Consider the following 26,331-nt stretch of genomic DNA (forward strand, 5'->3'; position numbering starts at 1 on the left):
GAGGTTGAAGGGAGAGGGTAAGTGTAAGTTCCGAGAAATCCGATTATTTTGCGGCATGTACGTCAGTCAAATTGCTTTATTCTGCATTTTTACCATCAACACACAGAATTAATAAAACAACCTTGTCCCATAATTTCAAGCAAATATCCAGTATAAAATGAAACATGTGAAAATACATACAGTCGCTACAATAAGATCAAACATAGAAACATCAAGGATTTAGTCAAGTAACACACAGAAGTTTCCTATGGGGCCATGCATGATGACTGTATTTAGAAACAAAGAAAAATATAATTCGCCACCACTGTAGATCAACATAGAGCAACCGCTTCTAAAACAGTTTTTGCACACATTTTTTGAAACAGTGTGATCAAATACATTTTCCTCAAATCACTAAAGCATTTTGCAAAATAGAAGGAAATGCACAACAGATTCAGGGGCTAGGCCATAGGCTGGACAATTTGTAGAGTTTCCACTCCTCCAGCCACTTGTAAAACTTGCAACTTCTAAAGCTAAGCACTCTAATGCATGGTTCACCCAAGAGCTCCTTGAATTTCGCTCCAAAAAAAAGGACAGCGCTGGCCACCTGGAAAAACCACCCCAATGACGCCACCAAAGCTGCTTTTAAGGTAGTCTAAAAAAACTATAAAAGTGCCATCATTCAGGCTAAAGCTGCCTCATTCAATACCAGGATTGAAAATGCTAAATCTGGGACAAAGGAAATCTTTGCCATCTTCAGAGAGCTGGAGTCTCCTGCACCCTCCTACCCTCCTGAAGGATGAGACATGGTGCAATAGAATCCAATCTGCCATGCTCCATCGAGCAACCCTTCACACCAAAATCCTAGCCCACCAAAAGGCCCTCTCCAACCTTCTAGACAATTGTCACTACATTGCCCCCTCGGCAACCCAATCTAGCCAATCCCCTGTGTTTGATTTTAAGGATATGAGTGAACTAGAAGTCACTGCCCTCCTCAAATCCATCAAACCTTCCAATTGTAAAGGGGACACATGCCTAGCTCAGATCATTAAAGACCGTGCCTCGTCCCTTGCCCCTCTTATCACTGCCTTCATCAACTCCTCTTTTCAGCCTGGACATGTCCCAACTGGACTCAAGGAAGCGTGGGCCAGACCGTTCCTAAAAAAAAAATCCTCCCTTGACCCTTCGATCCCAGGGAACTACAGGCCTATCACTACTGTGCCCTTTCTGCTTAAAATTTTGGACAAAGCAGCTTACCTGCAGGTCCAAAAATCCATCGAAGATAACTACCTTCTTGGTCTCCAGCAGTCTGGCTTCAGGCCTAGGCATGGCACGGAAACAGCTCTGCTTGACCTAAAAAAATAAAATGGACGACCTTAGAGACGCTGGCGAACCTGTGCTCCTTCTTCTCCTGGACCTCTCCTCTGCCTTTGATTTGGTGGATCACAAGACCCTATGCCATATCCTCTCCACCGCAGCTAACTTCTCCCTGAGGGCCTGTGCATGGATAACTTCCTTCTTACAGGAAAGAGTGATGAAGGTTTTCTCGGAATCTTCTTGTGCTAACCCTTGTCTCATCAATTGGGGGGGGTGCCACAGAGTTCTTGCATAGCTCCCACCCACTATAACCTCTTCACAGGGCCCCTGTTCAAAATTCTTGAAGCACTGGGCATCTCGTACACCAACTATGCTGATGACACCCAGGTGCTCATCCCCCTCTCGGGTGTTATCTGTCTGACCTCAACACTCTCAACTCCATCTACTAACGATCCAATCATGGATGGCAGAAAACTGGTTATGCCTCCACAGTGAGAAGACTGAACGTCTGCTAATTGGATCCCCGTCCACCTTGGGTAAATGGATGAACAATACTGCTCCTTCACAATTGATAACATCCCTATCGCTGTCTCAAAAGTCATCAAGGTGCTGGGCGTTTACATTGAACCTGACCGATCCATGAATAGACAGGTCAATGCTATAGCCTCCACTTCAGCGTACCATTCCAAACTCCTCAATGCAGGCAGACCCTTCCTATACCAACTGAATTGCCTCACCATTGCTACGGGGATAATTGGGTCAAGGCTGGATTACTGCAATGCACTTTTTGTTGGCACCTCCCAAAAACATCTGGCCAAACTTCAACTACCGAAAATAATGCTCTGAGGGCTGCAACTGGCATTTCAAGACGGGACAACATCTCTGAGGTCCAGAGAAAGGTCCACTGGCTCCCCGTCAAGGAAAGAATTACCTTCAAGACACTAGCCTTGATGCACAAATGTCTTCATGGTCTTGTTCCTCCTTACCTAGCTCAAAGAATTGCCTTCCACACCCTTTCCAGACCCTCCAGAGCTGCCTATACTAACAGAATCATTGTACCCCTTACCCGCAGAGTGCCCACGGGTGGTACCGGCTTCCCAAACATGGCTGCCAGTTACTGGAACTCCCTCCCCCATCACATAAGGATGATAGACTCCCATGCTACCTTCAGGAAAGCCCTCAAAACTAGGCTCTTTGTGTGACAATGCACTTGTTCCATATGTTGTTTCATTTTTGTCTGTAACTGTCCTTAGTAACTGTTATCATGCACTCTGTACTAAGTATTTCTGTGTTGGACCGCATTCTTGTAACCCTGAATCAAGATTGCTTACGTTTCTTCATAGCGCCTCGATGCCCGTGGGCTGTAGTGTGCTCTTCAAAAACAAAAATAAAAAAAAATTAAAAATGATAAATAATCCAACCCAAATTTCAAGCTTAGACATGACCTCGTTAGACATTCCTGGTTAACACGTCTGTCAACTTGACATCTCTTTTTGAGCTATTAGTCATGTTCAAATGTTCTTCCAAAGCTCACTTAAGCCTGCCAACCCAAGTCAGTGCTTCACATGGCTTAGCCACTGTAATGAACGACCCCCGGGATAGTTCAACAAATCTGAAAGGGCTTCTCGATATTTTTCAAGCACTGATGGTCCCCGCAGTCTGATCCAGTAAAAAACTTGTTTTGATACCAGTTGAAACGTTATTGGTTCAAGTCCTCATTCCGTGTGTAGTAGTGCACTCAAAAAGTAACACGGTAGCCTGAACAACTTCTTTAGGAATTTGTTCTCTGCCACCCCCAGATTTGAAAAATTAGAATAGCCCCAATTCTCAGCCCTGTATAATACTACTGATGTTACCTGGATGGTAATAGCAGGTGAGGCTGCCTGTTCACCATGAGAAACAGATTTTTTTTTTACGCCTCCACCATTCTTTTCCAGAATAGTCTGAGACCTGCTAATCTGGCTTTCCCATGATTCTGTATCAGAGAACCTTACCCAGAGGTAATCATAATCGGTCACTTGCTCAAAAGCTGTCCCTTCGACATCAAGACCAAGTACTTTGGCCCTTGACCTCCTTGGCCTAAATACCATCACTTTCGATTTACTTGCATTAAGGGTCAGGCCTAGTTCGGAGCACTTAAAAACATAGCGCTCCAATCCTTGACTGATCTCATCGGAGACGTGGCTAACAGGACTGAATCATCCGCATAGAGTAAAGCCGGGTAAATGTCGGCTCCTAGTTTTGGTGAATCAAAGATCCCCCCTTTGCATTGTGCCAAGAGATCCAGAATAATCTTGTTAATATATAGACTGAACAGAAGCTGGGCACAGCCTTGCTGCACACCTCTATCTACGGGCAATTGGTTGGTAATCTCTCCAGCTGTAAATAAACAAAAACACAGGTTTACTGTACTTAACCCACATCGGAACAAAGCCTGAAGATGTGAAAATGAGGCACTTCTCCAAAACACATTCCTATAAATGCTGTAAAACCACCTTACCAAATAATTTCCCTGATGTGTCAAGCAATGAAATTAGCCTATAATTGCATGGTTTGTCTCTCCCGCCCTTCAATATGAATTGTGGCAAGTTGCCACGAATCTGGGACTTTATTGAACTTAACCACGGCCTGGAATAACCTCAAAAGAATAGGCACCCACATATCAGGCTCGTCTTTCCAGAGATCGGCTGGAATTTGATCTGGGCCAGGAGCCTTCTGACCCTTTCTACTCAATAGGGTACTCTTGATGGCTGGCAGGGTAATATTAAGATGTTGACCATTCTGGTTCAATGGCGTCTCATCAATTAAAACGGGACCCTCGCTAAGGTGGCCCTCAGGGATGACCTCCTCCTCATACAGGCCACAGAAATGGGCATACCATTCCTTTGCTGTGATCATACAGTTAAGGTTATTATCATTCGTGTCCTTTCCTTCAGAAACCAGAGACCAAAAAGCTTTACAGTCCTATTGATAGAAGCTCCTCTGTGTTCACCCCATTTCACTTTAAGGATTTCAAGCTTCCTCGACTTCACAATATTCTTGAAATTACTCCCATTACTGTGCAGCACGTGCTTATCCACTTTTCATTCATTACTATGATATAGCATGAGGTCCTCCTTAATCGAGCTACAGTCAGAATCATACCAGGTGGGCACCCGCTGGTTCCTTTCTTTCTGCCCAGGAACTAATCTAGTAAACCAAGGGCCAAGTTCTGAAGTCAAAAGGTCATACTGAACTAGAATTTCGCCATCCCCAAAAGAGTAATCGTAAAAATGTTTAATAGGGGAAAGGACAGACTGGTAAATAGAAGGCTTAAGAACAGCTGACATGACATTGTCCCATTTAATGAGAAGTCTCGCATTCCCAGTTATCCCAATTGGGACTGAGGGAATAATGGTTTATTGTTTCCTACCCGACTATCTAGTTTTCAACAGGAGGGTTTCGTGATCGCTATCCATGTGATCAAGAATGGGAAATTCCTTCTCTCTCAGGATATAATCAATCCTGGATGAGCATCCTTGGCCAAAGAAGGTGTCTTTTCCTGGTCTGTCTTCTATGCGCTCAGATTCAGTGCATGCAATATACGGGCGAGTCCAGGGCATGCCTGTGGGCCCACACAGGATAGCTGGCCTCAAGCAATGGGATCTCGCAGGCTGCATCTACATCCTCCTACAAACCCTCAAACTCTCGTCACAGTTCCAACTGTAATTTGAAGTCTCCTCCAACGCCAGTATGCAGTTGATCAAGGGTCTCAGATTCCTGTTTGGTCACTAGATCGTGTAATTGAGTCAGAGTAGCCAGAGGACTCGGGCAATAGGGTCTATTGTATACATTAAAAATATCTAAAGTAAACCCTTCAGAATTAGTACCCATTATTAGCTGAAGAGCCACTGTGCTATCACTGCTCATTACAAAGTCCCATCCTGATTTAACTGCCACTAAAGTCAACAACTCCCCCCATGGCCTGCCCCTAGCCCCTCTCTTTGCAGGAATGTTAAATGCCTTATACCCTGCGATCTCTAAAGGGTTAAGGCCCAGATTTCCTGAATACATATGATTTCATTCACGGATATAAAGGTTAACCATTCAGGATCAATCAAATGCCTGGCAATCCCGGCTTCATTTAAAAAAAGGATCTTGGTACCTCTAGGCTGAGGGAGATTAAGTGGGCAGGGTGGATGATGTCAATCCACCTCGTCCAAACCTTCCTCCCCATATGCCAAACCCCAAACTCCCCTGGCCATTCGATCGCCATAGGAACATCCATTAGGTGCCCCTGGTAACAAAGATGTCAGAGAAATTAGCGAACCACGTGGGGGATAGGTTCTTGCCTCCATGGACACAAGGCCTTCCATCAACGGTACATCTTGAAAGACGAGTTCAATGTAGTCACTCTGGCCAGAGTTGATATTTCCCCTACCGGCCCTTAGGATGTCCTCTCTAATAATAGATGTACAGCCTCTCACGTTACGAATTCAATGCACACCCTTTTTTATTAACGATTTCTCATTTTCAAAGGCACCAAGGTCTAATTTAGGGACATTACACATAAAAATCGATTTGCCATGTTGATTATTGGCTAACTTGCGGCTTACCGAAGTACCATTCCTCTGCAGTACAGTGGGATGGGAAGTAGGACAATCTCTACCCAATATTCGAGGAGGATGAGTTACTGCATGGTTATCAATAATATCAGTAATGGGCTTCGTCCACTGAGAACCCGTCTCCTTCGGCAAAGTGAACGATGTAGGTAGCACCTCCGTACCTTTGCTACTACAAGGCCTATCCGTGCATCAGGATACCAAACCGCCCAGCCCTTTTTCCAAAACAGGGTGAATTCCCTTATTAGACTGATGTTTGGAACAATAGGGATAGGCTCCTTCTGCGCTTCCAAAAGCTGTTTCCCCTGTGCCACAACAATTTTGGTTAAACTGACAACCATTTCTTCAAGATCCCCAACCTCCTTTGTTAGAGCAATGAAATTACGTTTCCAATCACACTTACATTCTGGCCAAGGATGGACATTGCCGTATTTGAAGCCCCTGCCCCATGTCACTTCCAGATCATTTTGGTGATTCCTCATGCTGGCATGATTGGCCTCCGTTGGCAGTAAGCTTCCCTTCCCCTTTGCCACCACTGCTATAATAAATCTACCCCTGTTCTCTGAAAGGGGCAACATTCTATTGTGTTGGTGGAACTTCTGGGGCAACAATAAAAGTTCTGCCATTATCGGTACCTATAGCAACCCCACTGACACCCAAGTCTGGAACATTTTCTCCTACCAAATCGATGGAAACATTTGTGTGAACAAGAGGAACCACTGTAGGAGTTGGATCAAGAATTTGGTGAGACTCAGGAACTAAATCCGCCAAATCAGTACAATGGATTGCGAGGGAGTGAAGTTCAACAAGCGTACCCTCCTGCGAGCTCTTAACAGCCAAAGATATTGGGTGGTGAACTGACAAGTAGTTGGTCCCTCCTTCCTTGCCAGTTACCTTCTCTACAACAAACTTAGCCAGCGCCTCCATATTTATATTCTTTCTTGGGCCAGAAATAGGATGTTGGGACTTATGCCCAACTCTACTGTGGGCAACTTCCTCATCCCACTCCTCAATTATACCTGTAACCTTACAACCATCATCTAAGATGACCCAATTAGTACTGACATTTACCGCTGCACGTTTATTCAACCACCCCATCCAAATCATAAAGTATTCCCTCAATTTCATTTACTAAAACATTCATTAGCCTCCTTGATGGGCTGAAACAAGTTGAAAAAACATCTTTGGATCCACTTATGCCGGAATGGTACAATTATCCTTTCGTTTGACCATTTTCCACCCTCAACCGATAAAGATGAAAACTTAAAATGATAAAACAATATACAATTATTATAAAGCTCTCAGCCGTAGGTCTGGAATCTAAAATCAAAAATAACTAGTACAGCTGTGTGTGGTCATATTCAACCGTATGACAGACCATGAAAACCCCAAACAAAACTGCTCATAGACACTATAAACAACAACCAGGATATAAAATATTAAAAACTAAGAAGAATAGAACCAGAATACAAAGAATGCATCGAAGAAATTAGGCACAGTTAGCAAAAAACTGTCTTAACTCCTAGGAGTCAGTGGGGTTAGTGCGTCATGATGGAGACAATAAATTATGATGTTCATACCCCAGTGTCTCATTCCAAAATCCAGGCTACTCAGGTGGACAGCGGACGCACGACAGCTCGAGGAGCTGCCGTAGTACACCCCCCCTCCCCCACCCCACCTGTTTGCTTCATTACTCAGCTTTGGAGTTCCTAATGATCACTCCCAACAATCATTAGGTTTACAATACTAGACTACTAAGTGATATTAGGGCCAATGCTCGCCACGCTGTATGATATGATATGGCATTCATGACGCACCTATAGACAAGTGTTTCATGGCGAGAGCACCTACTGTATGACTCCCACAATATGGGGCCAATGCATGCAATACAACACACTCCTCTCGTTCCTCAGATAAACAATTGACTGGCTCATCTTTTCCTGGCTTTTCCAAAAACGAACCCAAACGACTTATTAGATGGAAAATAGTCAACAGCAGAGTCCGACCATTGCAACTCTTTCTCCCAGCTTCAGCTGATCTGCTGCTCTGCAGGCTCCTCGCAGCTCCTCCTCCCTTTGTCTTCACGGATAACAGTGATCGGTGGTTGATGATCATGTACAGTCGCACAAACAGCCAAACAGCAAGCTCGATGGTACAAATGATTACTTACGCCGCGATACACTAATGTTGTTACGAGGCAAAGGTAATGGGCGCTCTGTATCTTTGCTTTATTTCTTTCTTCAGCCTTCAAACACTGCTTCTTATTTTTCCTATTTTATAGTAATCCGCTCTTTTGCTCTTATAACGCTGTCTAAAGCCGGCTGTCTTGGAGAGCAAAGAGTTGAGCAAACTTTATTCACAAAATGCCTTACTAATTCCTCGATGCATAACTAATTTCATCAAAGCCTGGGCTAACATACTTCCAGCTCTAGCTTTTCAGGCTCTGTTTATTTCGCTGCTCCACTCCAAGCAAGACCACCAGGAGAAACAAAGTTGCCGCTACTCAGCGCGGTCTATTACATTCACCAAGCCTTCAAGGCTTTCGGCTTTGGTCCCAGCTAAGAGCGTCTGACTACTTCACCGGACCGCCCTTGGGTACACTGTATACACTGTCGTCGCCTTCAGCGCGGCTCGCGGCTCACTGCTCGTCCTGTCACACGCCGGCCCAGAGGACCCAGATGACAGGCTAATCAAGGTCAGCCTGGCTGCCCAGGTCCGCGTCCCAAAAGTCAAAGCCAAGAGCCTAGTGTTCCTTATTATCACAGCGGCTCACTATGGCTCTGCTGCCTCTGCTCACACACCAAAATCAGCTTTCGTAAGCCTTAAAACGTGTAAGCTTGGCCGAATAAAGATGACCCGTGAAGGTGACCCGGGTCCCCATGGGAGCAACAGCAGGGAACAGCCTGCCTCGCTGTCCACTTCGCTTCAGAAGCGGTTTTGAGCATGCAGCTGGTGGGGACCCCTCCTCCTCCTCCTCGGGACAAACAGTGGGGAACAGCCAGCCTCGCTGTCCGCTGTTAACATCAACTGCCTGGAATAATGTCCAAAGTCCAAAGGCAGAATCAAAAGAAGAATGTAAAGCTGAAAGCACAGAAATATCAGAAGTAGATCAAGAATGCTTCCACTACCATTTGGCTTTACGCAGGTGGCGACAGAGGAAAGTAAGGTCAGAATAAAGCCAGGGCTGAAGAGTTTTACGAATAGGAGAAAAGGGGTGCAGTGGAGAGACTGAGTCAAGCACAACTACCAAAGCAGAGTGCACAGTGCTGGTAGCCGTATCAGGAGAAAAGGATGAGAAAATGGATATTGATGGAAGGGAACAATGCAAAGAAGAAAGAAAATATACAGAGTCAGATGAAGAAAGATTACAACTGTTAAAGATAGTCAAGGAAGAAGTAAGCAGAGCAGGAGGAGAAACAGAAAAAAAATGTAAAAATGATCAGAAGCATAAAAGGGACAGGAAAACTCAGGAAAAGAAGAAAGAAGTAAGGAGAAGATTAGATCAAGGCAGGAGCCAGACTGATGGGAAAGGAGAGAAGGAAGGAAATGCAGATGGTAGTAATCCGCGAGTGAAAGCAACAAGGGGTAGGATGAATTAGAGGAGGGGAGATTACAGTCCCCAAGCAAGAAAAAAAAGAGTGGAAGAAGAAAAGATAAGAGAAGATCAAGATGTTCAAGAAAATCAGTAGCTAGACCAGTAGGAGGATAAATAACAAGAAGTAAGACAAATAAGGGATTGGAAAAGGAGGACAATGATATTCAAAAGAGGGAATGGCTGGGAAATCAGAAGGGGGAGGTAAAAGAGTCCAGGAAGAGTTAGAGAGAACCCCAGTAACCCTGCCATGCCTAGATGGGCGAGAACGGTGGAATAAAGAAATAGAAGCAGTATGAAAGGAGGCTGGAGTAAAGGAATTATCAGGAGTAATCCAGGTTTCGGTCAAGCAAAAAAAGTGAAAGCTACAGTGAAAAAATAAAACAAAGATTGAGTGGGATTTTTTACAAACTGAGCGAGCGTTAAGGAGGACACAATTAAACAGGGACAATGCATCAGACGTAATTAGAGGACTGAAAAGATTGGAGTATTTGCACGTGCAAGCAGAAGATGGCTCAGGAAAGGTATGGCGGGTTATCCTAGATGGATAAGGCTCCGGAGAGTCTTTGTGAGATTATTGCAGAAGCTGTCAATTCTTCTCTGACCTTCGGCAGATTCCAGTTATGCTAAAAAAAAACCTTGTGATTCCTCTATTAAAGAAACGTCTTTGGATGCTGCATTTTTTTCTAATTACCGTCCTATGTGAGATGCTTTCTCGAAGGACAGAATGTTCTTGATCCATGCCAAATGGGTTTCTCCCCTTGATGGAGGCCGAGTCCGTTTTTGGTGGCATCATTGGATGATCTTACCATGATCGGAGATAGAGGAGGTATGGCAGGTCTTATTTTATTGGACCTGTCTGCCACCTTCGACACCATTGATCACAGGATTTTTCTATCTAGGCTGCTGGAGGTAGGGATGGGAGGGCCAGTCTTTGGCTGGTTCCGTGCCTTTCTGACTTCTCAAGCCCAAATGGTCTCTCATCCTCCTTTTAGTACACCCCCAGTTGCGGTGACGTGCAGGGTTCCACAGGGCTCTGCCTTGTCCCCGTTGATTTTCAATGTATATATCCAGCCCCTGGCAGCTCTCATTCGGTCCTTTGGGTTCCAGTTCTTTTCCTATGCATATGACACCCAAGTCCTGTTTAGGATGGATCTGGACCAACTGGGGACAGCAGCCCAGTTGAGGCTGTGTCTTGCTGCCATCAGGGGTTGGATGGAAGCCAACTGGCTAAAGCTCAATGGCGGAAAGACTGAAGTCTTAATCATCTGTCCCGCTGGGTCCTCCCCTAATTGGACCTCTGACTTTTGGCCACCCTCATTGGGTCCACTGCTGATTCCAGCGGAGGTAGTTCAAAATCTTGGTGTTAAAATATCGTCTTCTCTGTCGATAGATATCAAGTGTAATGCCATTTGCTGTCTTGGCTTCCTCAAGTTGAAGCAGTAAAAAAAGGTTCTTCCTTTTATCCCCAAGAATCTCAACACCCAAGTAGTTGCATCTTGCCTTAATGGCAGCATTGATTACTGCATATTTAAACCATCGTTTTCAAGTTTTGCAAATTGCAGCAGTCCGTCTGGTTAGAGGTATTCCATATGGCCACCATGTTGCAAAGGCTCGCCAATCCTTGCATTGGCTGCCTGTGTCAGCACAAATTAAGTTTAAAGCCTCTTGTATCATCCATCGAGCTTTAAACGGGAAAGGTTAAACTGGAGCGGTACTGCCCTGGATGTCCGCTTAGGTCTACGGATGCAGCGCTATTAAGCATGCCAAGTTACCGTGAAGGGCGGTTGGGTGGTAGAGCTTTCTCCATTGCAGGTCCTTAACTTTGGTATTCGTTGCCATTGACTCTGTGACATACCACAGATTTTGAGGTTTGCAAATCGCAAACGAGGACTAAAATCCCTCCTCTTTGTCTAATGTCATCTCTCTCCCTCCTGTATCCTACTGCACCATGATGCCTTTGTTGGTAGTGCAAACTATAAATACCTAATTGATTGATTGATTGATTGATTGCAGGGGCGTTGCTAGGGGGGGCTAAGGGGGCTATAGCCCCTGATCTTTTGGTTGTAGCCCCGGATAGAATCTCAGGAGCTACAGCCAAAAGACTAGCTAGCCCCCGGTCCCAACAGTTCCGACATCAGCTTACCCCTGTGTCTTTTCCAGATCTAGCATCTCCCCTGATTGATTGATTGGTTGATTGATTGATTGAAGGCACGGAAACACCTGAGAATATGAAAGGTAAATAGAAGAACAAATGGATATCAGATCAGTGCATGATCAGGCACAAACAGGTGAAACCAGGAGTAGTCAGAGCCCTTAGAAGACTGCCCTCTGAATGGGACACCCAAGGGCTTAGGGCGCCCTGGACAGGTGGAGATAGAGGGCAAGGCACATGATCCTTCACATGACCCGGACGTCAACGGGGCCAATGATGGAGATGGCAGCTGGAGGCAGGGCCAGGCAGATCCGGATGGAGCAGGGAAAGGACCTGGTGTGGGTTGTAAGACCACAATGGTAGGTGGGACCACGTCTGCCTCTCCCCCAGCAGCAACGCAGTTACTGGTAGGCGAGATGGCAGGCACTGACACAGAGTCAGCTGGCGCAGAACCAAAGGATGTAGAAAGGGTTCTGTGGTCACGTGATCCTTCACGTGACCCAGACATCCGCTCGGTCAATGATGGTAATGCAGCTGGGCCAATGGCAAGGCCAGGCCGATCAGACCGTTATCTCTTTATCTCCTAATTGTGAAGGTATCTCACATATATTGGGTTGTCCCTCAATCCCTGGAGGTGCTTTAGACGCTGTGCTGAGCTCCTTTGACTGTAATGTTGAATGCCTTCTTTCTGTCCCGGACTCTTATTAGGTAGTTGCTCCTGGGATGAGTTCCTCTGCGATGGCCACCGTTGCCTGCGTCTGGGGTTTATTTGTGATGATTTCCAAGATTGCAAAGATGGGAGTGACGAGGCCAACTGCACTTTAAAGCATAAAGGTAGGCCCCTAGTCTATACCCTATGTTATGTTATGTTTCTATGCTTTTGCATCAATTAACAATTTTTGATAGTTTGTTAATTAGAATGTATTCATTATAATGAGATTTGATTTTGTTTGTAAATTAATTGATGCACTTATGTCCATAAGTAAGTTCCATTCAAGGACATACTACTTCTAACTAAGAATTCTTTGACAATGATAACCTGCAAGTAGATTTATAACAATTGTCTATTCATGAGAAAACAACTTCACATCGTAATTTGGCAGATATTAATTGGTGAACAAATTCAAATTACCAAACAAAACATATCACTTGTCAATAATGGATTTAATCCAAGCACAAAACATTTAAAATTGTGAATTAATGAAGAAGGTTGACCTGCAAACCGATGTAAATTGATTGCCAAAAAGTGATTATGTTCAAAGGCAAATAAACACAATATTGTGTAGCAATAGACAATTATAAATTGATGCACATTGACTAAGCAAACATTAACAAATACAGGGGCAAATAGTTGAAAACTGTAAATCGATGTTTATGATTGTACAAAAATGAACGAACACAAGATTCTTACATGAATGTGTAAAGCAATTGAAATCGATGGCACAACTGAACATTGTTTTTCTAGAATCAATATTAAATATGGGACAATAAGCAATACAATAACTAAGGAGGTCATTGTTTATCAGCTGTATTATTCCATGACACCTGGTTTGGGTTGCCATTACCACATTTTTTCATGCTAGACTCCCAACCCTGCTCAATTTCATGTGAACCTCTTGTGCAAAACGTCCTGTCCAAAATAAACCTTTTTCAAATCTTAACTCGTTAGAAAGTTACCACACTAGTTTGGGAGGTTGTTCATTTGGCGGAGCTGCTGTAGCCTAGTGACCCCCATCAAAGCAAAGCCACCCTGCTTAGACATTTTTATTAAAAGTAAAATGAAAAGGTCTTGGAGCCCCGCTACTGAGAACAAACACAGCCAAATAACCTGTTCTGCAGGAAGGTGCCCACTCGGGAGGGTCTACAACCACGTTTTAGCTCACTGTACCATCCACTAAACCTGGCCGACCTGAATAGACCCGCACCAGAGCTACCTCCACCCTCCCATGATGCTCCACCTGCCTAGACCCCACCAAAATCAAGGGTCATGTGGCCTGTCTAAGGGAGAATTCTGCTAACCAGCTCTCATTCTTTCTCTAATTCCCTCTTTGTCTTCCTGTCTGACTGCCTCCAACACAGAGTGTGGTGGGTCCTTCACCAACCTGGATGGGGCATTCTCCACTCCAAATCATCCCATGCCATACCCGCATCAAGAGGTGAGTCTGGGATAATGTTGATTGGGGCCCAACATACATGTCCCATTGGTATGTTATTTTATGTGAAGTTATGTGGCCTTTTTACAGTGCCAAATCACCACTGTGTTGGTCCCAGAATGCCTGCCTTGTCTGGAAGTTGGCGTATTGTACCCCCGTCTGGGGTATAACTATATTTCTGTGTCTCACATATTGGTATATATGCTAACAGTAAGGGGGTTTGTAGCCAACTTGAAACTGGTTGACTCACTCTTGCCCATGTGTGCTTGTTGAAATGATGGGTATGTGCTGCAAAGATGGTGAGTGGCTCACAGAGTGACCTCATCAAAGACACAGAAGGAAGGCTTGCCCAGATTTTAAATATATGGTTCCCAGTGCAGCTATGTTGAGTCTGCTTGGAGACTCCCTGTGCAGCTGGCATTTGCAGTCGACGGCCTAATCCATACTTAGAGGCGGTGACAGTTGTATTACAAGCGTGCATTAACTCGATATGGTTTGCAAAGAAAGTGGCTGTGAAAAGCATTCAGGTAAAGCAATCTACATTAGTAATTGGCATTGAATGGTCGAATTACCTAAGGCTGTGCCCAATCATTTCAAAGGGAGGTTAATCGCACAATGGAATAAATACACAGCAAATGGCCTGGCTCATGAAAGAGGCGGACACAATGTACTCATATCGTTTCTTGCAGTAAATTAAACCTGTTTCATCCTGGCCTGGGTGTTACAAACCCGAGAGGAGCCATGTTGATTCTTTTAATACAACAAACAACACATAAACCACACCTACAGCACACGAGGACTGACATCAATCCGATAATAGCATCAAAGCTCAGAGCACGGTGTATACCGAACTGAAGCTGCCAACAGGACACCACCTCTCTCCCTATCCTACTCCCTCTTCTTCTTACTAACCCACCCCGCCTTCTCGTTTGCAGATCCGCCTCAGCACCTGGGGACCAATTCCGTTGGTGATGTTGCGCGGTACAAATTCCTTCAACATTTAACATTTAACTTAAACAGTGTTCCCCCTACACCACTGAAAACATGTTTCGTGCACTACCCTAGATTTGCAACAACCAGACAAAATAATGTTGTTTTTGTGACTAGCATGGCTCAACGTGTGTAATTTACACTCGTAATGTATGTTAATGTGTGTCTTGTAATGTATGTTTTCTAAAATGTCAGCATGCGGTATGCATGTCATGCTTCACAGATGCAGCTAACCCATTGCAGTTCCGTGTTTTTGTTAGCTATGAACATTCGAAGGGTGTTTCTCTGTGTAAAAAATGTACTTATACCGTAGACTCAATAAGAATGTTTACTGTATTTCAAAATAGGTGCTCTTTAAATGTGCACTGGTGTGGTTCTGTTGAAATAAGCACAGCAGTAAAGGAGCCCTAGCTATTGTCAAATTATCACCGATTGTATATTTTCAAGAAATGATATTCCCCTCTGCATGGATATTTCCCTCTGCAAGGGCATTCCCCTCTGCATGGATATTCCCCTCTGCAAGGACATTCCCCTCTGCATGGATATTCCCCTCTGCAAGGACATTCCCCTCTGCATGGATATTCCCCTCTGCTTTTTCTCTTTTATTGCCTCATAGGTTACTTTAGGTTGGATTACTCTAGGTGACCTTAGGTTTATAGACATGTGTACAATCAATAGGTATTGTGATGCCAAAGTGCCTAAGTAGGTAGATCATGGAATCTGTGGCTCGGTTGACGGGTGAATTTGCTTTTCATAGTTATCAACCCAATAACATCCTTTGTGCAAAAAAACGAAACTCCAGAAACTTTTGGGTTATAAAATATTATTTACACGTTTACAGCTATGTCTGCACTCAGCAGAAATTCCAAGTGTTGAAAGCAGCACGAGAATAGACAATTAAAGTACTGGGACTTGAATGATTTCCTATGTAAGGTAGGGTCAAGGGGTGTGTGTAATATCTTTTTGGGCGGCTTATAACTTCGCTCCCCCTGGACGAATCCTCACCAAACTCTGCAAAAAAAGTATATGGCCCACTCTGAATTTGTTTGCAAAGTTTGGTGAGGATTCGTCCAGGGGGGGGGAGTTATAGGGGGGGTCCTAAAACTTTTGTTTTTTCCCATAGACATAATGGGAAAAACTTTGCTCACGCCTACAGCCCAAACCGCTGGACGGATTGACACCAAATTTGCAGCAGGAGCGGCGGCTTGGTCCCAAAAGCATGCTTTGCTTTATTTGGTGTAAATCCGTCCAGTAGTTTTTTTTATAATGACAAAAATGTAAGTGAAAAAAATTAGTGATATCTGTGTTCGCTTCGCGGACACACTTCCCTGTTCGCTCCGCGGACAGGACGGTGATTGGGCAAGCAGCTTGCGTGATGTCCGTGCTCTCTCATTGGATGCGGTGAAAGCATGCAGTGCGTCTGGCTTCATAGATGCCCGTCATCTTTGTTCCTCGCATGAGAGGCTTTGTCAGTTCAGCAGGAGCGGGATCTGCCGCCTGCACAGTAAGTCTTTCGTGTCTGTCTCCTGTTCCTCCCACCCCCGCTCATGCCCCGTGTCTCCCTCTTGTCCCCCCCACCCCCACTCATGCTCCGTGTCTCCCCTGTTCCTCCAGCCCCCCGCTCACGCCATCGGAAAACGGTGGCCAGCGGAGGGCCGAGGAGCGGGATTTGCCGCCTGCACATGAACGCCGTGTGTCTCTCTCTCCCTCCCCCCCACCCCCCACTCATGCCCCGTGTGTCTCTCTTTCTCCCCCACCCCCCGCTTATGACCTATGTGTCTCTCTCCCTCCCCCCAACCCCCCGCTCATGCCCCGTGTGTCTCTCTCACTCCCCCCCACCCCCGCTCATGCCCCGTGTGTCTCTCCCTCTCCCGCCCACCCCCCGCTCATGCCCCGTGTGTCTCTCCCCCTCCCCGCCACCCCCTGCTCATGCCCCGTGTGTCTCTCTGTCTCCCGCCCACCCCCTGCTCATGCCCCGTGTGTCTCTCTGTCTCCCACCCCCGCTCATGCCCCGTGTTGATCTCCCCCTCCCACCCACCCCCAGTGTGTCTCTCTCCCTCCCCCCACCTCCGCGCATGCCCCATGTGTCTCTCCCCTACCACCCAACCCCGCTCATGCCCTGTGTGTCTCTCTCCCTCCCCCCCACCCCCCGCTCATGCCCCGTGTGTCTCTCTCCCTCCCCCCCACCCCCCGCTCATGCCCGTGTGTCTCTCTCCCTCCCCCCCACCCACCGCTCATGCCCCGTGTGTCTCTCTCCCTCCCCCCACCCCCCGCTCATGCCCCGTGTGTCTCTCTCCCTCCCCCCCAGCCCCGCTCATGCCCCGTGTGTCTCTCCCTCTCCCGCCCACCCCCTGCTCATGCCCCGTGTGTCTCTCCCCGTCCCGCCCACCCCCTGCTCATGCCCCGTGTGTCTCTCTGTCTCCTGCCCACCCCCGCTCATGCCCCGTGTGTCTCTCTCCCTCCCACCCCCGCTCATGCCCCGTGTTGATCTCCACCTCCCACCCACCCCCCGTGTGTCTCTCTCCCTCCCCCCACCTCCGCGCATGCCCCATGTGTCTCTCCCCTCCCACCCAACCCCGCTCATGCTCTGTGTGTCTCTCTCCCTCCCCCCCACCCCCCGCTCATGCCCCGTGTGTCTCTCTCCCTCCCCCCCACCCCCCACTCATGCCCGTGTGTCTCTCTCCCTCCCACCCACCGCTCATGCCCCGTGTGTCTCTCTCCCTCCCCCCACCCCTGCTCATGCCCCGTGTGTCTCTCCCCTCTCGCCCACCCCCCGCTCATGCCCCGTTTGTCTCTCCCCCTCCCGCCCACCCCCCGCTCATGCCCCGTGTGTCTCTCCCCCTCCCGCCCACCCCCCGCTCATGCCCCGTGTGTCTCTCCCCCTCCGGCCCACCCCCACTCATGCCCCGTGTGTCTCTCCCCCTCCCACCCAGCCCCCGCTCATGCCCCGTGTGTCTCTCTCCCTTCCCCCACCACCGGTCATGCCCCGTGTGTCTCTCCCCCTACCCCCAACCCCCGCTCATGCCCCGTGTGTCTCTCCCCCTTCCGCCCCCCCGCTCATGTCCCGTGTGTCTCTCTCCCTCCCCCCCAACCCCCGCTCATGCCCGTGTGTCTCTCCCCCTCCCCCCACCACCCACCCCCCGCTCATGCCCCGTGTGTCTCTCCCCCTTCCGCCCACCCCCCGCTCACGCCCCGTGTGTCTCTCTCCCTCCCCTCCACCCCCCGCTCATGCCCCGTGTGTCTCTCGACCCTCCCCTCCACCCCCGCTCATGCCCCGTGTGTCTCTCTGTCTCCCGCCCACCCCCGCTCATGCCCCGTGTGTCTCTCTCCCTCCCACCCCCGCTCATGCCCCGTGTTGATCTCCACCTCCCACCCACCCCCGTGTGTCTCTCTCCCTCCCCCCACCTCCGCGCATGCCCCATGTGTCTCTCCCCTCCCACCCAACCCCGCTCATGCTCTGTGTGTCTCTCTCCCTCCCCCCACCCCCCGCTCATGCCCCGTGTGTCTCTCTCCCTCCCTCCCCCCCACCCCCCACTCATGCCCGTGTGTCTCTCTCCCTCCCACCCACCGCTCATGCCCCGTGTGTCTCTCTCCCTCCCCCCACCCCTGCTCATGCCCCGTGTGTCTCTCCCCTCTCGCCCACCCCCCGCTCATGCCCCGTTTGTCTCCCCCCCTCCCGCCCACCCCCCGCTCATGCCCCGTGTGTCTCTCCCCCTCCCGCCCACCCCCCGCTCATGCCCCGTGTGTCTCTCCCCCTCCCGCCCACCCCCCGCTCATGCCCCATGTGTCTCTCCCCCTCCGGCCCACCCCCACTCATGCCCCGTGTGTCTCTCCCCCTCCCACCCACCCCCCGCTCATGCCCCGTGTGTCTCTCTCCCTTCCCCCACCCCTGCTCATGCCCCGTATGTCTCTCCCCCTACCCCCAACCCCCGCTCATGCCCCGTGTGTCTCTCCCCCTTCCGCCCCCCCGCTCATGTCCCGTGTGTCTCTCTCCCTCCCCCCAACCCCCGCTCATGCCCGTGTGTCTCTCCCCCTCCCCCCACCACCCACCCCCCGCTCATGCCCCGTGTGTCTCTCCCCCTTCCGCCCACCCCCCGCTCACGCCCCGTGTGTCTCTCTCCCTCCCCTCCACCCCCCGCTCATGCCCCGTGTGTCTCTCGACCCTCCCCCCCACCCCCGCTCATGCCCCGTGTGTCTCTCTCCCTCGCCCCCACCCTCGCTCATGCCCCGTGTGTCTCTCCCCCTCCCGCCCACCTCCCGCTCATGCCCCGTGTGTCTCTCCCCCTCCCGCCCACCCCCGCTCATGCCCCGTGTGTGTCTCTCTCCCTCCCGCCCACCCCCTGCTCATGCCCTGTGTGTCTCTCCCCCTCCCGCCCACCGCCAGCTCATGCCCCGTGTGTCTCTCTCCCTCCCCCCACCCCCGCCCGTGTGTCTCTCCCCCTCCCGCCCACCTCCCGCTCATGCCCTGTGTGTCTCTCTCCCACCCCCCCACCCCCTGCTCATGCCCCGTGTGTCTCTCTCCCTCCCCCCCACCCCTGCTCATGCCCCGTGTGTCTCACTCCCGCCCCCCCACACCCGCTCATGCCCTGTGTGTGTCTCTCCCTACCCCCAACCCCCGCTCATGCCCTGTGTGTCTCTATCCCTCCCCCCCAACCCGCGCTCACGCCCCGTGTGTCTCTCTGCCTCCACCCCAACCCCACTCATGCCCCGTGTGTCTCTCTCCCTCCCCTCAGCCCCGGTCATGCCCCGTGTGTCTCTCTCCCTCCCCCCACCCCCCACTCATGCCCCGTGTGTCTCTCTCCCTCCCTCCCCACCCCCACTCATGCCCAGTTTGGTGTGTCTCTCTCCCTCCCCCCCACCCCCCGCTCATGCCCCGTGTGTCTCTCTCCCTCCCCTCACCCCCCGCTCATGCCCCGTGTGTCTCTCTCCCTCCCCCCCACCCCCCGCTCATGCCCCGTGTGTGTCTCTCTCCCTCCCCCTACCCCCCCGCTCATGCCCCGTGTGTCTCTCTCCCTCCCCCCACCCCCGCTCATGCTCCGTGTGTCTCTCTCCCTCCCACCCCCGCTCATGCCCCGTGTGTCTCTCTTTCTCCCCCACCCCCCGCTTATGACCTATGTGTCTCTCTCCCTCCCCCCAACCCCCCGCTCATGCCCCGTGTGTCTCTCTTTCTCCCCCACCCCCCGCTTATGACCTATGTGTCTCTCTCCCTCCCCCCAACACCCCGCTCATGCCCCGTGTGTCTCTCTCTCCCCCCCCCCACCCCCGCTCATGCCCCGTGTGTCTCTCCCTCTCCCGCCCACCCCCCGCTCATGCCCCGTGTGTCTCTCCCCCTCCCCGCCACCCCCTGCTCATGCCCCGTGTGTCTCTCTGTCTCCCGCCCACCCCCTGCTCATGCCCCGTGTGTCTCTCTGTCTCCCACCCTAGCTCATGCCCCGTGTTGATCTCCCCCTCCCACCCACCCCCCGTGTGTCTCTCTCCCTCCCCCCACCTCCGCGCATGCCCCATGTGTCTCTCCCCTACCACCCAACCCCGCTCATGCCCTTTGTGTCTCTCTCCCTCCCCCCCACCCCCCGCTCATGCCCCGTGTGTCTCTCTCCCTCCCCCCCACCCCCCGCTCATGCCCGTGTGTCTCTCTCCCTCCCCCCACCCACCGCTCATGCCCCGTGTGTCTCTCTCCATCCCCCCACCCCCCGCTCATGCCCCGTGTGTCTCTCTCCCTCCCCCCCAGCCCCGCTCATGCCCCGTGTGTCTCTCCCTCTCCCGCCCACCCCCTGCTCATGCCCCGTGTGTCTCTCCCCGTCCCGCCCACCCCCTGCTCATGCCCCGTGTGTCTCTCTGTCTCCTGCCCACCCCCGCTCATGCCCCGTGTGTCTCTCTCCCTCCCACCCCCGCTCATGCCCCGTGTTGATCTCCACCTCCCACCCACCCCCCGTGTGTCTCTCTCCCTCCCCCCACCTCCGCGCATGCCCCATGTGTCTCTCCCCTCCCACCCAACCCCGCTCATGCTCTGTGTGTCTCTCTCCCTCCCCCCCAACCCCCGCTCATGCCCCGTGTGTCTCTCTCCCTCCCCCCCACCCCCCACTCATGCCCGTGTGTCTCTCTCCCTCCCACCCACCGCTCATGCCCCGTGTGTCTCTCTCCCTCCCCCCACCCCTGCTCATGCCCCGTGTGTCTCTCCCCTCTCGCCCACCCCCCGCTCATGCCCCGTTTGTCTCTCCCCCTCCCGCCCACCCCCCGCTCATGCCCCGTGTGTCTCTCCCCCTCCCGCCCACCCCCCGCTCATGCCCCGTGTGTCTCTCCCCCTCCGGCCCACCCCCACTCATGCCCCGTGTGTCTCTCCCCCTCCCACCCAGCCCCCGCTCATGCCCCATGTGTCTCTCTCCCTTCCCCCACCCCTGCTCATGCCCCGTGTGTCTCTCCCCCTACCCCCGCTCATGCCCCGTGTGTCTCTCCCCCTTCCGCCCCCCCGCTCATGTCCCGTGTGTCTCTCTCCCTCCCCCCCAACCCCCGCTCATGCCCGTGTGTCTCTCCCCCTCCCCCCACCACCCACCCCCCGCTCACGCCCCGTGTGTCTCTCTCCCTCCCCTCCACCCCCCGCTCATGCCCCGTGTGTCTCTCGACCCTCCCCCCCACCCCCGCTCATGCCCCGTGTGTCTCTCTGTCTCCCGCCCACCCCCGCTCATGCCCCGTGTGTCTCTCTCCCTCCCACCCCCGCTCATGCCCCGTGTTGATCTCCACCTACCACCCACCCCCGTGTGTCTCTCTCCCTCCCCCCACCTCCGCGCATGCCCCATGTGTCTCTCCCCTCCCACCCAACCCCGCTCATGCTCTGTGTGTCTCTCTCCCTCCCCCCACCCCCCGCTCATGCCCCGTGTGTCTCTCTCCCTCCCTCCCCCCCACCCCCCACTCATGCCCGTGTGTCTCTCTCCCTCCCACCCACCGCTCATGCCCCGTGTGTCTATCTCCCTCCCCCCACCCCTGCTCATGCCCCGTGTGTCTCTCCCCTCTCGCCCACCCCCCGCTCATGCCCCGTTTGTCTCCCCCCCTCCCGCCCACCCCCCGCTCATGCCCCGTGTGTCTCTCCCCCTCCCGCCCACCCCCCGCTCATGCCCCGTGTGTCTCTCCCCCTCCCGCCCACCCCCCGCTCATGCCCCGTGTGTCTCTCCCCCTCCGGCCCACCCCCACTCATGCCCCGTGTGTCTCTCCCCCTCCCACCCACCCCCCGCTCATGCCCCGTGTGTCTCTCTCCCTTCCCCCACCCCTGCTCATGCCCCGTATGTCTCTCCCCCTACCCCCAACCCCCGCTCATGCCCCGTGTGTCTCTCCCCCTTCCGCCCTCCCGCTCATGTCCCGTGTGACTCTCTCCCTCCCCCCCAACCCCCGCTCATGCCCGTGTGTCTCTCCCCCTCCCCCCACCACCCACCCCCCGCTCATGCCCCGTGTGTCTCTCCCCCTTCCGCCCACCCCCCGCTCACGCCCCGTGTGTCTCTCTCCCTCCCCTCCACCCCCCGCTCATGCCCCGTGTGTCTCTCGACCCTCCCCCCCACCCCCGCTCATGCCCCGTGTGTCTCTCTCCCTCGCCCCCACCCTCGCTCATGCCCCGTGTGTCTCTCCCCCTCCCGCCCACCTCCCGCTCATGCCCCGTGTGTCTCTCCCCCTCCCGCCCACCCCCGCTCATGCCCCGTATGTGTCTCTCTCCCTCCCGCCCACCCCCTGCTCATGCCCTGTGTGTCTCTCCCCCTCCCGCCCACCGCCAGCTCATGCCCCGTGTGTCTCTCTCCCTCCCCCCACCCCCGCCCCGTGTGTCTCTCCCCCTCCCGCCCACCTCCCGCTCATGCCCTGTGTGTCTCTCTCCCACCCCCCCACCCCCTGCTCATGCTCCGTGTGTCTCTCTCCCTCCCCCCCACCCCTGCTCATGCCCCGTGTGTCTCACTCCCGCCCCCCCACACCCGCTCATGCCCTGTGTGTGTCTCTCCCTACCCCCAACCCCCGCTCATGCCCTGTGTGTCTCTATCCCTCCCCCCCAACCCGCGCTCACGCCCCGTGTGTCTCTCTGCCTCCACCCCAACCCCACTCATGCCCCGTGTGTCTCTCTCCCTCCCCTCAGCCCCGGTCATGCCCCGTGTGTCTCTCTCCCTCCCCCCACCCCCCACTCATGCCCCGTGTGTCTCTCTCCCTCCCTCCCCACCCCCACTCATGCCCAGTTTGGTGTGTCTCTCTCCCTCCCCCCCACCCCCCTCTCATGCCCCGTGTGTCTCTCTCCCTCCCCTCACCCCCCGCTCATGCCCCGTGTGTCTCTCTCCCTCCCCCCCACCCCCCGCTCATGCCCCGTGTGTGTCTCTCTCCCTCCCCCTACCCCCCCGCTCATGCCCCGTGTGTCTCTCTCCCTCCCCCCACCCCCGCTCATGCTCCGTGTGTCTCTCTCCCTCCCACCCCCGCTCATGCCCCGTGTGTCTCTCCCCCTCCCACCCACCCCCCGTGTGTCTCTCTCCCTCCCCCCACCCCAGCGCATGCCCCATGTGTCTCTCCCCTCCCGCCCACCCCCGCTCATGCCCTGTGTGTCTCTCTCCCTCCCCCCACCCCCCGCTCATGCCCCGTGTGTCTCTCCCCCTCCCCCCCACCCCCCGCTCATGCCCATGTGTCTCTCTCCCTCCCCCCACCTCCGCGCATGCCCCATGTGTCTCTCCCCTCCCACCCAACCCCGCTCATGCTCTGTGTGTCTCTCTCCCTCCCCCCCACCCCCCGCTCATGCCCCGTGTGTTTCTCTCCCTCCCCCCCACCCCCCACTCATGCCCGTGTGTCTCTCTCCCTCCCACCCACCGCTCATGCCCCGTGTGTCTCTCTCCCTCCCCCCACCCCTTCTCATGCCCCGTGTGTCTCTCCCCTCTCGCCCACCCCCCGCTCATGCCCCGTTTGTCTCTCCCCTCCCGCCCACCCCCCGCTCATGCCCCGTGTGTCTCTCCCCCTCCCGCCCACCCCCCGCTCATGCCCCGTGTGTCTCTCCCCCTCCCGCCCACCCCCCGCTCATGCCCCGTGTGTCTCTCCCCCTCCGGCCCACCCCCACTCATGCCCCGTGTGTCTCTCCCCCTCCCACCCACCCCCCGCTCATGCCCCGTGTGTCTCTCTCCCTTCCCCCACCCCTGCTCACGCCCCGTGTGTCTCTCCCCCTACCCCCAACCCCCGCTCATGCCCCGTGTGTCTCTCCCCCTTCCGCCCCACCGCTCATGTCCCGTGTGTCTCTCTCCCTCCCCCCCAACCCCCGCTCATGCCCGTGTGTCTCTCCCCCTCCCCCCACCACCCACCCCCCGCTCATGCCCCGTGTGTCTCTCCCCCTTCCGCCCACCCCCCGCTCATGCCCCGTGTGTCTCTCTCCCTCCCCTCCAACCCCCGCTCTTGCCCTGTGTGTCTCTCGACCCTCCCCCCCACCCCCGCTCATGCCCCGTGTGTCTCTCTCCCTCGCCCCCACCCTCGCTCATGCCCCGTGTGTCTCTCCCCCTCCCGCCCACCTCCTGCTCATGCCCCGTGTGTCTCTCCCCCTCCCGCCCACCCCCGCTCATGCCCCGTGTGTGTCTCTCAAACTCCCGCCCACCCCCTGCTCATGCCCTGTGTGTCTCTCCCCCTCCCGCCCACCGCCAGCTCATGCCCCGTGTGTCTTTCTCCCTCCCCCCACCCCCGCCCCGTGTGTCTCTCCCCCTCCCGCCCACCCCCCGCTCACGCCCTGTGTGTCTCTCTCCCACCCCCCCACCCCCTGCTCATGCCCCGTGTGTCTCTCTCCCTCCCCCCCACCCCTGCTCATGCCCCGTGTGTCTCACTCCCGCCCCCCACACCCGCTCATGCCCTGTGTGTGTCTCTCCCTACCCCCAACCCCCGCTCATGCCCTGTGTGTCTCTATCCCTCCCCCCCAACCCACGCTCACGCCCCGTGTGTCTCTCTGCCTCCACCCCAACCCCACTCATGCCCCGTGTGTCTCTCTCCCTCCCCCCACCCCCGGTCATGCCCCGTGTGTCTCTCTCCCTCCCCCCACCCCCCACTCATGCCCCGTGTGTCTCTCTGTCTCCATCCCCACCCCCACTCATGCCCAGTTTGGTGTGTCTCTCTCCCTCCCCCTGCTCATGCCCCGTGTGTCTCTCTCCCTCCCCTCACCCCCCGCTCATGCCCCGTGTGTCTCTCTCCCTCCCCCCCACCCCCCGCTCATGCCCCGTGTGTCTCTCTCCCTCCCCCTACCCCCCCGCTCATGCCCCGTGTGTCTCTCTCCCTCCCCCCCACCCCCGCTCATGCTCCGTGTGTCTCTCTCCCTCCCACCCCCGCTCATGCCCCGTGTGTCTCTCCCCCTCCCACCCACCCCCCGTGTGTCTCTCTCCCTCCCCCCACCCCAGCGCATGCCCCATGTGTCTCTCCCCTCCCGCCCACCCCCGCTCATACCCTGTGTGTCTCTCTCCCTCCCCCCACCCCCCGCTCATGCCCCGTGTGTCTCTCTCCCTCCCCCCCACCCCCCGCTCATGCCCATGTGTCTCTCTCCCTCCCCCCCACCGCTCATGCCCCGTCTGTCTCTCTCCCTCCCCCACCCCTGCTCATGCCCCGTGTGTCTCTCCCCCTCCTGCCCACCCCCGCTCATGTCCTGTGTATCTCTCCCCCTCCCGCCCACCCCCGCTCACGCCCCGTGTGTCTCTCCCCCTCCCGCCCACCCCCCGCTCATGCCCCGTGTGTCTCTCCCGCCCACCCCCGCTCATGCCCCGTGTGTCTCTCCCCCTCCCGCCCACCCCCCGCTCATGCCCCATGTGTCTCTCTCCCTTCCCCCCACCCCCGCTCATGCCCCTTGTGTCTCTCCCCCACCCCCCAACCCCCTGCTCATGCCCTGTGTGTCTCTCCCCCTCCCCCCCTGCTCATGCCCCGTGTGTCTCTCTCCCTCCACCCCCCGCTCAGGCCCTGTGTCTCTCTCCCTCCCCCCACCCCCGCTCATGCCCCGTGTTTCTCTATCCCTCCCCACATCCCCGCTCATGCCTAGTGTGTCTCTCCCCTTCCCGCCCACCCCCCGCTCATGCCCCGTGTGTCTCTCCCCCTCCCGCCCACCCCCCGCTCATGCCCCGTGTTTCTCTCTCCCTCCCCCCCACCCCCGCTCATGCCCCGTGTGGGCTCTCTCCCTCCCTCCACCCCCCGCTCATGCCCCGTGTGTCTCTCTCCCTCCCCCCCACCCCGCGCTCATGCCCCGTGTGTCTCTCTCCCTCCCCCTCGCTCATGCCCCGTGTGTCTCTCCCCCTCCCGCCCATCCCCCGCTCATGCCCTTTGTGTCTCTTCACCCTCCCCCCCACCCCTGCTCATGCCCCGTGTGTCTTTCCCCCTCCAGCCCACCCCCCGCTCATGCCCCGTGTGTCTCTCTCCCTCCCCCCCACCCCTGCTCATGCCCGTGTGTCTCTCGACCTCACTCCCACCCCCGCTCATGCCCCGTCCGTGTGTCTCTCCCCCTCCCGCCCACCCCCGCTCATGCCCCTTGTGTCTCTCCCCCTCCCGCCCACCCCAGCTCATGCCCCGTGTGTCTCTCTCCCT

The 26,331-nt window shown here is 54.3% G+C and overlaps 1 protein-coding gene across 3 annotated transcripts in view; it reads left to right on the plus strand.

The window, feature by feature from the left end:
- Positions 1-26,331, plus strand: part of MFRP (membrane frizzled-related protein) — a 246,111-nt gene that overhangs the window by 151,792 nt on the left and 67,988 nt on the right. For all 3 annotated transcript variants that reach the window (XM_069614362.1, XM_069614361.1, XM_069614363.1), the window contains 2 exons: positions 12,353-12,478; positions 13,724-13,800. In XM_069614362.1, coding sequence (XP_069470463.1) covers positions 12,353-12,478; positions 13,724-13,800 — 203 coding nt within the window. The remainder of the gene's footprint in view (positions 1-12,352; positions 12,479-13,723; positions 13,801-26,331) is intronic.

This window comes from Ambystoma mexicanum, chromosome 9, assembly GCF_040938575.1.
Source record: "Ambystoma mexicanum isolate Mex_15411 chromosome 9, UKY_AmexF1_1, whole genome shotgun sequence".
Taxonomy (NCBI): Eukaryota; Metazoa; Chordata; class Amphibia; order Caudata; family Ambystomatidae; genus Ambystoma; species Ambystoma mexicanum.